General features: G+C 32.0%; 1 protein-coding gene across 2 annotated transcripts; it reads right to left on the minus strand.

The window, feature by feature from the left end:
• Window positions 1-111: 111 nt before the first annotated feature.
• Window positions 112-15,061, minus strand: LOC140054741 (RUN domain-containing protein 1-like). 2 transcript variants are annotated; one of them, XM_072099816.1, is made up of 14 exons: window positions 14,687-15,061; window positions 14,081-14,238; window positions 9,516-9,660; window positions 8,252-8,344; window positions 8,003-8,110; window positions 7,583-7,735; window positions 7,035-7,193; window positions 6,756-6,872; window positions 6,457-6,593; window positions 5,062-5,170; window positions 4,450-4,665; window positions 3,709-3,899; window positions 3,465-3,559; window positions 112-3,302 (listed from the first exon to the last, which is right to left on the minus strand). In XM_072099816.1, exons 2-14 carry the CDS (start codon window positions 14,206-14,208, stop codon window positions 3,196-3,198), a joined length of 1,758 nt encoding a protein of 585 aa, XP_071955917.1. In that variant the 5' UTR covers window positions 14,209-14,238; window positions 14,687-15,061; the 3' UTR covers window positions 112-3,195. The 2 variants fall into 2 exon arrangements, with proteins under 2 accessions (XP_071955917.1, XP_071955918.1); XM_072099817.1 differs by lacking the exons at window positions 14,081-14,238; window positions 14,687-15,061 and adding an exon at window positions 10,195-10,384.
• Window positions 15,062-15,188: the final 127 nt, after the last annotated feature.

Genomic DNA, 15,188 nt, shown 5'->3' on the forward strand with positions numbered 1-15,188 from the left:
TTGTCCCCCAAAAACATGAAAAATGAAGATTAATAAAATAAAACTTAGAATAGACCATTTTGCAGTTTTAATAAAGTTATTCACTTCTGTAGAAAAAAAGCAGCAAAAATAATTCTTTCACTTGTAAAAAGACAAAAAAAATGGTTAATTTTAACCAAAACCATTGTCTGACAGATAATTTAGGTATTTTTTTGCTTCAAATTGAATAACTAATGTGACATTAAAATGGCATATTTATATCTAATTCTTACAATTCAATCTATAGCACTATAACAGTATATTTTCTAACACATAATATATCTAAAGCCCGCGCAAGTTGCATTCTGAAGATTCAACCAATCAGCGCACAGGAACTTTGTAAATAATTATGACGTTTTGCATGCAGCAGACGATTTGAATGCCAACATATATTGTGATTGTTGATACATGTGTCGGATTTATACTGGGATTTTATTCTTTAATTTGAGGAAAACTATTGTTTTATGGAAGTTATAGTAACCAGACTACAAATAAAAACTTGAAGGCTACTATTACCAGGCATTTAATTACAATACTTGGAGCAAAAGGTATGTTTTTTAGCTAGATAGCTAGGCTAAGTTTAGCTGGTCCTCTCATGAGTCTTAAGTATTGGTATGGTAGGCGCCCAGGGAGCATCCAAATCGGCATAGGCCTAGACTTATAGGTAGGCTTAGCCAAGTCAAAGCTAGATTGATGAAGGCCAGGTCATGTACACTATGGATGTCTAACTATAATCTATCATGTCAAACAAAGTTGACATAAATTCGTTTTAATACTTATACTGTACCTATTAATTTAAAGTAAAATTAAATCAATTTTTTAAAAACATGTCTGTACCAAAGTACAGATACAGAACAGGGAGAGTGGTTTAATATTTATTGTAGGCTATGCTCGTCATAAACATAGCTTATGGGTTGCACAGATTGCTTTTGCTAAATAATTACATTAATAATGTTTAATTAAATAAGATGCAAAATACAGAGTTAAGCACTGAACAACCAACAGAAAATGTTTTAATTATCAATTTTGCTGAATATCAGCAGAAGTTGTAGCTTAGTTTTTGTGTCTTGGTACCAATCCCAAGGTTTTGGGTTACTAACATACTCACATTGACATAACAAATCAACAAAAACGTCTGGTTATTTTAATATTTATGTTATTCAGGTACATAAGTACAGCTATTGTATTGCACATCTACAACATAAAGAAATGAAATACAAACATCTTATCACACAGACATGAGGATAATACAGTAAATGGTAAAGAAAAGTTGAATGCTAGTACTAATTGACATTACGCAGCACCCCAAAAGACAATTATATATTTTATTTTACTAGACCTACTTTTATATCAATATACATTTCAATTAAATTTTCATCTTTTCTTAAAACAAAATAGTCCCTCTTTCAAATTAAAATATAGATTATTTTCCCATTTTATACACCTCATGAATAAATTATGCTTTATATACTTCTTTTAATGATTTAATTATTTTTCATTTTTACTGAACTTTACGTTTACTAAATTGTAATATTTTGTTATTATTGTACCGTAGACTACTATAGAATCGTACATCTTGATATGAAAAGAAAAATAATATGGTTATGTTTGTAATTTGAATACATTAAATAATTTACACTTTCCTATACATGCTTTGATGATAGTTACTTTATACACAAATACCTTAGTAGGAAATATTTGTATACTTTTTAAATGTTTACACATGTTTTTTGCGACAAAAAAGAACAACACCTGTTTATAAGTAGTACAATTTATCAGTGAAACATCCACATCATCTCATAATGAAAATTAAAAAGTCACAAGGGTATCTAAAAAAGGACCTTAACTTGATTGAAAATAAACTTAAACTTAAATGATATCAACATAAACATTATATTCAAGTTATGAATATATAATAGCTAGCACATTCAATTTAAACTTTAAAATAATAATTTTAAAAAATACATGTTTTCAGTATTTTGTTAAAACAGTTTCTGCAAATTAGTAGTAGTAGTTACCAATTTTAGAACTGCGGAATGTAACATAATTAAGTACGACGATTCTATACATAGAATAAAGCATTGGAAGTGAAAATATATTAATCATACTTACTAAATTTATATAATGACCAGCTGAGAAATATGAATATCATAAATCTAGTAACTATTCCTCAGCAGCCCATTTATTTAACGAGTTAAATACTATAACATCAAGGCGAAAAACAATCAGTGCATTGAAATGCAATAATAATGAGCAAATTTAATTGCTGTTTGTTTTATAATATTTATAGCATAAATTATAAATAATAAGTACCAGGAATTTTTATTGGTAACAAATTTGCACAATAAAATAATCTGAAAGACAGGGAAAAATATACTACTGTAATTATACTGTATAATATATTAATAAATTAGCTTAATAATTAATTCTCCTTATTGCAAATATTGGAAAGCAATTACTCTTTTTACAAATCCCATTGATATTGACTTCAGTTTGAAAGCGAATTTTTTAATTAAATAAAAATATAAGAAAGGTTTATACATAAACTTTATTGATAGAATGGGATGATATTCAACCTACTTACTATAATAATTTATAAGGTGGTATAAAAATTAAAAGTTTGAAAAAAAAACTTTCAGTTTAAGAAACTTTACTAATAGTATATAAACATAAAATAGTTTTAGGATGCCTCACCCTTTGTGTTGAATATGTATTTTTGGGGCAGATTACACAAGTAAGTGAAATCCACTCTGAGACTACATGCCATTATTCCCAAATATTGACACCCCTTGAAATAAAACTGATTGACCTGTGAAATTTCACCTTTTCTCCCACCAGTACTGGGTGCATTGTAACTATCAGAGAGCAACACCTTTTTACAATTCATAGTCCACTGCTTCTCAATCCACCAAACATTCATTCATCTATTTAGGAATACCAATTTATATCATATATTATATATTTATATATTCTAATTAATCAGTATAGGCATTTACCACTAACATTAAACACACATCACTTTTAAATAAATCTTTCTATCAATGCTTACTGTAGCTTTTTTACATAATCTACAGCTGCTATTACTTGAGTTGAATTCTTTGAGGAGTGAAGAAATCTTCATGCTTAATAATACAATAAATACTTCATTGTTTAGACTGGAATGTACAAAGTACGTACTTAGAAGGCATCGCGAATGTTTGTAAAATGTCTCACAGCTAAATCCACTGGAAGATTAAAATCATATTCACTTAATTTATCCAAAAGTTGAAGAGCTCCATCAAAATCTGAAAGAAAACAAATGTCAACATTTTAATGATTCCAAAAGAATTCAGCAATATTTGTTTCTACTTTCATTTAAAACTACTTGGATAAACCAACAAAAGCCTACTTTCTTTGAAGATCAAGACTTTCCACAAATGGAATAGTTAAAAAATGTTTCATCTTACTTGTTTTCACAATGTAACTCCAAGAATAATAATAATGGTCTATGATAGAAGTTGTTCGACATAGCAATCTGCACCAATTAGTGAGTTTTCCTTCACTGTAGTGTAAAAAAGAGACTGTGTTAGTATAGTTCAAATACTAGCAGTACTTGTAGGAATACTTAAAGCCAGGTTCCACAATTATAGAAAATGATAGTAACTAACGCTAAACTATAGAACAAACACATAGAATATTATGTGAACTCACTTTAATGCTTGGCATACAAATGCTTTGAACTGCGAGTCAGCACTTCTTTTCAAAGGGCTGTGACTAGAGTGTATGAAGTCTACTGCAGCTAGGAGGGTTTGTTTAGATGTGATAGCAGTACCACCAATTATGTCCAGATCGAATGCTTGCGACAGCTTTCTTGCGGGAGAACTTGTGTATTGTCTACCATGCTGGAGAAAAATTATCATTATTATATTTAATTAAGTTATGATGGCAATTACTAAATGAATATAATGATGAAGAATGGAGTTTGTCTGTGTAGTCTGGTTATGAATTAAAAACAACCTTAAGATATTTTCCCTAAATATTAAGTATTTCCCTTAATATGTAAGTGTTCCTTTAGATTGGTGGGATTTCCCCAAAAACAAGGAAAATGAAGGTTAATAAAATCAAACTTTGAATATGCCATTTTATAGTTTTAACACAGTTAATCACTTCTGTAGAAAAAAAACTCGAAAAAGTAATGTTTTCACTTATAAAATAACAAAATAAAGGGTAGTAAAATGTGACAAAAACCCATTGGCTGGCAGCCAATTTGACTATATTTTGGTTTAAATTGTGTTCAGGTAAATATTTTTTTTTTAATCCAATTTTTGAATTTACATTAAAATGTGACATTAAAATGTAATACTGTATGCAACAAAAAAATGTAAAAACATTATTTTTTCAGGGGGGGGGGGGGGCAATATATCTTTAAGCTATGATACTTAGGAGACTTACTTTTATTTCATAGTACCTCATGAAGACATCCCAAATGTGTATCCTTTTTGGAGCAGGAGCCATTTGAGGCATTAGACAGGTTGTGATTGGGGTCATAAGGGCTTGACTGGTGGTATGTTTCATTAGACCATGCTCAAATAAATCTCTGAGGACCGGGGCTAGTTCTTTGCGTACTGTAACTGTAATCTCATCTAGACTTCTACTCGTAATTGGACTCTAAAATAGGAGGATATAACAGGTAGGCACTTGGCTACTAAAAGTAGTACAAAATTCTGATAATATTTTTTATTATTTTTTTTAATAAAATAACTCAAATAAATTCTCTTAGTTAAATATTAAAACCACGCCTCTGTATGATGCTCAGTTAATTAGTTAATAGAAAACCTATTGTATAAACACCAAATTAATTGAATTATGAATTTTCCAAATGTTTACATTAGATTTGGTGAACACCGCCCAAATTGTAAATTATCAGTAACTCCCTCATTTGGGAAATCCATATTCAGGGAACACCAACCCTACTAATGGGACAATTTCCTGTGAAACAAACAAGGGTTTATATATGTTTTAACACATGGCCAAGCCCTATTGAGAAGGCACTGCTGTACTTACATCTGAGGCATCACTGCTGTAGTCAATGTCTTCTGGTGGATCTTCCTTATGTTTATTTACCAACTCTATTACATGGTTTACAGCCCTGTCAAGCTTCTTTAACATGTCACTAAAAGATATAAAACAATTGATTTGCTAGCAAAGATAATTTAAAGCTCTGTTTACACTATCAAACTAGTCTAGACAAAAACAGTGTGATGTTCCCAAATATAACATCATGTCTTATTTTATTTATTTTCCAAACCAACAGTAAATCCAAAGCTGACCACTTCCATGTGGCCATTCAAATATATATTTTAAACAATGTACTATTATATTATTAAATTATTATTATTATAACAATTTTAATTTTACCTGCACATATGCTTCATTGTATTACAAAAATAAGAAAATATTCCAGCAAGAAATATTATAGACTCCAAGTCATTACAGTATATTTCAACAATCAAAGCTGAAACGCATCTTTGTCGCACAGTATGCTTCACTTGAACACTATATTCCTAGTTCCTTTTACAGTTTTACTAAAATTGACCATACTTGATTCTCTTTTGTGTAATTTTATAAGCGTATCAAATACATTTAAAGGCTTTGGCGACGCAATTTAATGACAACAATATGTATCCCTTTCAAAAAATACAGCTTGTCATTTGGGATTGGATGATAATAATAATAAACCATACGACCTTTTAAAATATTTTACCATCTGTTACAAGCTAATTATCATATGAGTGTATATATGTGGGATATTAATTTATGTAAAGAAAAGGTAAATAAAAACTAAAATGATTAATCAGGAAGAATAGAATATTATTAATTAAACAATTTTTAGTGCTTAACTTACTAATAAAAAGATTCAATAAAAATATTTAATTGCAAAATGTAATACAGTAGAATTGTACATTTTGGAACCTCTATTAAGGGACACTTTCTCATGAAACATGAGGCAATTATGGTTTAACATTAAGGCCCTCCCCTACCCCGATCCAAAGTGTCCCCTTAATAGAGGCTCGACTATAAAATAGGGTAGAGTAAATTTTCATTACATAAACAATTATACAACTAATAAACTTTGATTAATTTTAATAGCCAATAAGGCTAGTTACTGTACACTAGTTTGTTACTTGAGTATACTCTTGTATGTAATAGATCAGAAAGTGCTAGTGGATAACAAGAGATAACCCTAGGGATACAAGTATAGGAACATAGATTTGTTAAACCCTACATTATAATATTTATAAACTACATAAGGGTATTGTTAATCTCTGCAAACCCCATTGAACTGACATAAAAGTGATTAAATTATGTATTGTATGACTATTTATGACTATGTTTTTTTTAGGTTTGCAGCGATTTAGCAATACCCCTACAAAATAAACAAGAGTTCATTTAACTTACTAATAGTCAACATTCCTTTCTTTCTTTGGTAATCGTTCTTTCATTTTATCAGTGCCACACCCTAATTGATGAATTGCAAGATATTGCAGAACTCGAAGCATTTTCTTGGCCGCAGATATATTTGAGTCAGTTATTTTCTATATATCAATAAAAAAGAATTTTGTAGTGTTCATACAGTGCTTTAGAAATATGTGTACAAAGCACAAGGTATCAACCAAATCATTGGGGGTCATTGCCACTATAATATCTCATATACTGATATACTACGTATTTAAATATTAAAATAGATTGATATTTACCTGCCGCTCTTTTTCTTTCGTTCCGTTCATTCCACTAGTTCCAGGAGATGGTGGATGGGTACAACATGGGGTCTCTGAAGTGCCATCTGATGCAATTTCATCTTGTGGTAACAGGTGCTACAGTAGTAATTAAGACTAAATTAAATATAATGTCAACATTCCGAAAACAAAAATTCTTGGAATCTAATTAATAATCACAATCATGAACAACTATTAAGTTTTCACACTACTACTAACGATTTCTAGTACTACATTAAAAATATAACAATTTATGCTTACGTTTCCCCTTTGTTGTAGTTTACAGGTGCATGCCTGGTCTCCCATTGGTCCCGGTGTTTCAACCTCTCCTTGTAAGAATGAAATAAACCTCTCTAAGTCACCAATTTGCTGCTTTAATTGGCCAATTACTTGTTCCTTAACCTTCGCAGGATTTACTATCTGTAAAAAAGAAAATAAGAAAAATTAACATGGAAAAAATAACAGACTAGATCAAAATTTAATCACAACCATGTAAAATCCATTGGCATTTGACTGAAGAACTACTGTACTTAAAAATACTGTAAAACCAGAATCTTTGCAATATAAAACTTGAAAAATAAAGTACAAGTAAATACTGTACTGTAAACAAATCGCGTCAATCCATTGTGGGTGCGACCTTTGTGTGTTAAAATGCATGTTCTCTGTGTGTAACCTTCGTATACAGTAGTATACAGAGTACAGCAACAAGATCTTGTTGTGCATGCGACCATTATGTTATAAAGATTGACGAACATACCACATTCTGGTTTTATAGTACTCTCAAAATATGAAGACAGAAATTAACTAACTCTGCCTACAGCTTGATCAACCATTTTTCGCAGATCATCCAAACTAAGATTGTCCAAATCTTCAATCGGCAGTTCTAATTTATCTTTAAGCTGGTCAATAATAACACCTTGTTTGTCCATTAATTTCCTCTGGGGAATTTCACCTGAGCCCTCCTGCAAAAAAATAAAAACATTTAACATGAATCATGATTTTTTCTTGTCTTAATGGAATGTTAACCATTCAATATACCAACCAATGATATTAAATACTGTGACTCATTCCATACTTTAGGTTTATGGTAATTTCATGCTGGTAACTGGATAAGCAAAACTTTATTATACTGAGATAAAGTTTCAATTTTTTTTCAGTTAGTAACAAATAGGAAATTCTGAATTTGATAATATTCCATTCATTTATCACACTACCAAATGGTTGCTAACCTCATATGCAAATTCTTCTAGGTCGTCAAGTTGTTTTTTTAATTGGCTAATTAATTCCATTTGTTTTTCACGCTGTTGTAGCATCTTCAGTTCATGTTCTTTTTCACTCTGAAAGAAAAAATTCATTTTTATTTTTTTTTCTAAACACTAGCTTTTTGTTTACTCTGCTTTAAATTTCTGCTACACACAAATTTATACTTCTGTTCAGGCTTATTCTAACAGAATTAATAATTTTATTTATGTATTTACCATATCTTCAAGCATTTGAGCATCTTGTGAAGTACATCCTCTAACATCGGGACAACCCTTGAAGGCAAACTGCTCTAAATCTTTGAGAAGCAACTAAAATTTTAAAAAACAAACAGCTATAGTACATAATTGTGTATTTAATTTAGTATTGCTGGCTGCTAAACTTGAGTTACATGTATTAGGTATTCAATATATAAGTTGTATTATTTTTATAACTGTTTGTTTAATATTTAAGTTATTGCAATGTTTGTATGATAAATATATTATTAACCTAAATTATAAATTCAACTGTACTGTATAACTACAAAATTCCTATTATCTTTGTCTGTAGTGACTCTTACTTATTTAAATGCAACTTTTAATCCTGACACCATACATATGGTGGTAATTGTGTAAAGTAGAGGATGATTTTAGGCTAGTAAATAATGGGGTTAGAGTCCCAGTCTCTCCATTATTCACTGTACATGTGCCTCGCATTACATTTTATTTTTTTACAAAATGGAAAATTATATAATTATGAATACTTTAATACTATTACTAATTCTTAATAAAATTAAGACTATGCATCGAGCCAGTGTACAAAATGTCATCCTGCCTACACATTGTACTACTATTATTATACATACTGTACGTCATGCTTCAATAAACAAATTGCTGAAAAATTGTGTACAATGCAGTATGGCATCACTGCCTTTTGATAGGTTATCAGTTTAAGTAGTGTTTGTGTTGATTGTGTGTGGGTGTTGATTTTATAGATTTATACAAAATACCAATAAAGCGTAATTTCAGTACTTGTTCAGTATGCTATTGCTATGTATATAGTGTTAGAAATGTATGAAAATGGAAAGGGGGAATTATGATGGTAAGACCATGAAAATATAATTAATTAATAATTATGGATGACCGCATCCACCGTGGTTGGTTTTAAACAAATAAATTATAAAACAAAAATGCTAGAAAATTATAGCATCTTTCATCTTATTCATTTAGCAATTCCAATTTAATTGTTTATCTGGATTAGAGTGTTAAAATGCTTACATGATCATAATTTTCATTTCGCAAGAGGAAAAAATAAATTTGTATGATAAATTTCAAAATAATATTTTTGAATAATCTATCAATTTTAAATTACTGCATATCCAAGGGCAGTACATGATTTTCTTGCCAGGGTTGTGACCATTGAGAAATGAGCAAAGCTTTTTTTAAGGCTACCAGGATTGTACCTCCTATTAAAAGATGTAAAAAAATATTTACAGTACAGTACCTCTTTCTCGTCAACAGGAGCGTGTACGATTTGTTTCAGTCTGAACTGAACTTGAGCAAAATGAGTTGTTAGTGCTAATAATGATGAGTTTAATTGTTCTTGTTCTTTTTCAAGATGTTCTAACTGATCTTGCATCGCAACTGGGCTGTAAAAAAGTAAAACATATGGATTTTATTTTATGCTGTTAGAGGAAATGCTTTAAATGTGAATACAATTGCTTTATTTTGAAGGAAATCGGGCACGCCCAGCAAATTTTCTGCGGAAACAACTTCAATGATTTCCAGTTTAGAGAATGATGCACCTGTGTTGAAAAGAAATCCAAACAGAAATATGTTGGCAATTATGTTAAAACGAACACATTTTTAGTCGCAGATACTGTATCACCCATTTATTGTATGATACGTTTCAATACGGTATGATTCTGTAGTGATCAGTGGCTGTATTCACCAATCACATTAGGAAAACTGAATTCAAATTTATAAATCCCTCTAGTCTAACATGTGTGTGATTGTGAATACGGCCATGCAGAATACAGTTAGTGGAATAAAGAATGCACCATCCAAATTATTACAATGCATTACAGTTATGGTTACTACTGTATTAATTGCGTGTGCAATTGCTATGACTGATTGCAGTGTGATGTAGGTCGGTCAGCCTGGTTTCAAACAAACACTCTCACCTTACTAGCCCGTTTGGCGGTGGTGTATCTGGCCGGGTTTTTCTGCTTTGACAAAGTGTGCAATACATGGTAGTCCTGGCCACCAATATGAGCCAAAAAGAATGGTAGCAAAATCAAAACAAGTTATGTAGTAGATAAAAGGTAATCCGCAATAATATCAAGGTCAGCTTATATTCCAGGTACAAACAATGCGTGCTTGCAGTAAATTCTCAATTAAAAATCAATAACAACAACATTAGCATAATAAACATGTAGTTTGTGTAAAAATTATAATGCATGTTTTAACGGCAACAGATGTTATTTTAATAATTTTTTACATAGTTCTATCACAACACTGGATGATAATATTCTGGATAATGATGTAAAGACTAATTGAAACAATATTGAAAATAATAATTAGCTAGTTGGATCAACACAAAGCAACAGTCAATAGTTAATACAATTAATCTCTTTAATTATTTTTAATAGCGTATATTTCTCAATTCATCAGTAGTAATTTTAATGATTCTTTAACTCTTGAGTTCAGGCACTGACAGAATGGATATTTCTTTTAGAAATTAAAATACAAATTCCACTTTTCATCATTACAATACAATAAGATATAGGCTGGATTAGGTGATGAAACCTCGCTCTACTTGTGTGATTTATAGTATTGTTGTGTTTATCTTCTTTTTTCCTACTTTGAGATTTCAACTGCAGTGATTCGTGATATTCTTTTTCAGATTTCTTCTTAATTTATTATTCCTCCGACATTAACCTCATCACTGTACTCCTGCAGGTCTCTAGTTGTTATTTTGAATTGTATCCTTATTTTGTCATTTTATAGCTGCAGAGTGTACATGTTCATTTTGCCAAACATTAAAATCACAGCCTCTCCTTGCTTAATCTCAAAACTTTTAAAAATCTTGCATCAATGATGATTATCAAGACTTTTCCCCCAGCTATTTTATCTTTGGTAGAGTCACTGTGTACCAATATTCCAAGCTGTATCTACTTTTTCTTCAAAATCCTAAATCTTTTATTCACTTTCTATAAAGACAACTACTTCGTTGCAATCACAGTTTCCAAATCCTCATTTAATTCTATTTAAAATCTCACTTCCAATCTTGATATATTAATTAACATGATGTTTTTGCATCTCTCTACATCTTGTTTTCCCTGTTTCCCTTTCCATGGGCTGCATTACACTGAATTTGAGTAATCCTCCTGCCAAAGCTGTCCCTCCCAGTAAACTTGTCATAAGCCTTTTGTAATTCAAAAACATCCTAATGCATTGCACAGACCCCTTGTTATACAGGGATTAACTGTTTATTGGCCTGGATGCTGTATGGTGGATACCAGATGGTCCACTGCTCTAGATTTCACATCGTGACATGCCTACCTATACTGTTAGTACTATCTTTATTACCAGGGAAGAGTGAACATTTATAATTTCACTCTTCACTCTTCCCTGGTACAGTATTACTAAGTATGCACATGTTTTGTTCGACTATACTCTATAGTCTAATGTATTGGGACCTTGTATTGTATTTAATCCATTCAATTGAAATGTTAAACATTCCTTTTTGCTATGTTTCAATGATACGACATTACAGGTCTCCCTCCAATTAAAGACCTCTCTTAGGATCCATTTTTTTAGGATCAGTGTCATAGCCACCAGTACCAGTTTCAACCTGACCACCATTTCACAGAGGCTTTTGATAACTCAGTGGCTTAAACAGGGATTGTTCCTTTTTTTTGGCAACTGCACCATTTTATTTCTTGTGGATACATCAGTGAAGTCTCCCTTCAATTAAAGACCATTTTGGGACCCAGGTTTTAGTGGTCTTTAGTAGCATTGTCTCTAATTAGAATTCCTCAGCTATAATAGTAAAACATAGGTGATCATCAGGGGCGGCACTATAGCTTTCTTTGATTGGAGGGAGTCTTTATCAAATTAATTTAAAACTAATAAATTATTTAAATAACATGCAAGATAAAATGAATTAACATTTGAAAGTAAAATTAAAGCAAACAATCTAATTGAAAAAAATATATTTCCCTTTATCATAACAACATAAACTGGCACCTGTTGTAAAGGGTAAACTGTTCATAAATGAATGCTTGAATATTCTAATTTATGCTTCAACAGACAATTCACAGGCCAATATGATATTATTGACTGGGAATCGCATCATTAACTGTTTCTAATTGTTATTGATATCATATCAGATTACTTTTACTGTGGTACTGTAAACACTGTAGAAAGTAGCAGACAACAGAAATGAGAGTGTAGGGAGATTATTATTAATCTTTTATAATATTCTTAGAACAAAAATCATCTTACTCTAACTTTGCTTTTTAAGTCAATGGGTTTTGTCAGTTAGTAAAGTCAGTTTTCAAAATAACCTGAGCAAGTTCGATAAGTAAAGCTTCAGTTTTTCTTGAGACATTAGGGAGGTTTCGCAACCTTACGAATACGATAACGGATACGTCATACATTTGTGAAACTTTTGAGCTGATCCCCATTTCATATTCGTAAAGCGTATTCGTGTTGACGAATATCACCAGTCATATTCGTAACTACAAAACGAGTATAGTTTTTGATCTATTTTGCACATTTTGCATTTGAATTAGGAATGATTCATGATTATAATATAATTATAGATTTATTGAAAGTAATTTACTAAAGTAATTTACTAAAATGCCAGGTCAATTTAGATAAATAGCAGTTTTTAAAGTCATCACTCGCTTTGATGTTACGCTAGGCCTAGGCAGCCAAGCACCAAGCAACACGTACCTGCGCTTCGCTCAAATTTACCACAGTCATATTTTGGACGTGCCTCGATATTTCGTTGCCATGCGAAACAGATTTTTTTATGGCTTACGAAAACGAATCCGTTTTTGTATTCGTAAGATTGCGAAACCTCTCTATTATAAACTAAAAGTTTTGATAATAATGCCACTTAACAGCTCTGGGTTCCAATGCAGATAAAATAGGAGGCTTTAGTTATTTACCTGGGTAAGGTTTGGCTCCTACTCATTAAAGTTAGCAATAATTATGCCCATGAAGCCAATTTACCTGCGTACAGTAGTAGACAGTACAAACAATAGATAATAATAGACAGTAGTTTAGTAGACAGTGGCGTAATGCAGATGGCAAAGACCCCTGGTTAATTAACACTCATAAGAGGCCCTCCAACGATTCAGGGACGATTCGGCCCAGGACTATTCGGCCCACTTTGTGGGCCGAAACTCCTCACTTTAGACCAAATTCATATTCATTTTTTTTGGTATTTATCCAGTTTTTAAAGGTGTCTAACAATCCGTATTTATTGATATTGACAATCTTGATATAATATATATATAATAAATTACTAAAAAAACGTAATTTTATATTCAATTTATTACTTCGAAAACCTTGTTTATTTCGTGCATTCGCCAAGCAGCCAACAGAGGGTGTACCTTGTTTACATCGTTCACGTGACTAAAAAATGATCATTTTCAACAATGTTTTCAAAATGTTTGCTTTATTGCATCTTTATCCCTAGTAGTACTACAGTACCCCATAGTCTCTCTGAAAATAAAGTTTGGGAAAAAAGCTTATTTTATGCTTATAAATGCATATCAAAGCCGATAAATTTAAGTGTGGCGAATCGTCTCAGGGCCGAATCGTCCCGGGCTGAATAGTCCCGGGCCGAATCGTCGCAGGGCCGAATTGTCCTGGGCCGAATCGTCTCAAGGCCGAATCGTCCCGTTACCCCCTTCAACGCTGGGTAGTTGCATTGGGGCTGCTCATGTTCTGGGGCCACTTAATCTCTGAGGCCCCTTTGTTTATCCCTTGAGCGCTTATAGCTGTTACGGCACTGGTAGTAGTTTATCTTGTTCTTAAATCATGTACACTTACTATTCCTCCGTGATTGATACTGCTGGACTGGCAACAGCACCCAGTGGCGCCCAGCGTTCCATAGGTGGATTGTCACTCAGCTGATCTTCTACTGAATCGTCTGTCATGATCCCTTCGTCTGTCATCATTTATATTGGTTTAAGAATGTCCGACGAGTACTGAAAGAAAGACATGGTTCATAACATTATGATGAATACAATTAGAAAGGACAACATCAAGGTCACACTCCATCTACGCTTGAGAACATCGTGCCTCTGTGATCCTAACTCAGGCTGGACCGAGAAACCTAACAGAAAAAAATCCTCTAGGCAATGGTGAGAAAGGATGATGATGTAAAGACGATGGTTTTAGTAAAATAACACACAAATTGGTACAAATAAATAATGATATTTATTCATTCATCTTCCTATTCACTGTTCAGAATAATAAAAGCCTAACCTAACCTGGTTTATTTATTTGTATTAATATTAAAAACTCCATTATTTATTATTAATTATTCATTCATTTCATGCATCTCATTATAATTATTTAAAAAAAAAAAAATTATAGGCCTAGCCTAGGCCTGGCCTATAGTACGGTAAGGTAAGGATTCAATTTTCTACCTACCTATGGTAATAATGTCTAAAATACAGGCTGTCCCTACTAGTCTACTATACACCACATATGCAGCAGCAGGGTTCTTCGTCGGATTTTCCTTCCGGCAACAAACCCTTCCACCACCACCTGTGTAGCTCTGTACTCGAAGATGAGTCGTTGGTCAGCTACACGATACGACGGGACGACGTCCACCGGGCGTCCACCAGCTGTTTCGTTCAATCAACCAAGTTTTTGTCCTTAAAAACCTAATTATGAGTGGTTTAATAGCCAATGTGGTTTCTTATTATAAATAGACGTAGATCGGCAAATAAATCACCAGGTGAACTTGAATAAAATTGAAGAAAACCTTAATTATTAAATCAAGACACACGTCAATAATGTTGAAATGGTTGGTTGTCACTTGGTCACGGCTGAATGATCGCTAGATTGTTGTTGTTAGAACAATTATTATTGACCATACGTTTTGTCAAGCAGCAAAATAACGGTGTTTGATTGGTTGAGTACCAAATTA

The sequence above is a fragment of the Antedon mediterranea genome, chromosome 7, assembly GCF_964355755.1.
Source record: "Antedon mediterranea chromosome 7, ecAntMedi1.1, whole genome shotgun sequence".
NCBI lineage: Eukaryota > Metazoa > Echinodermata > Crinoidea > Comatulida > Antedonidae > Antedon > Antedon mediterranea.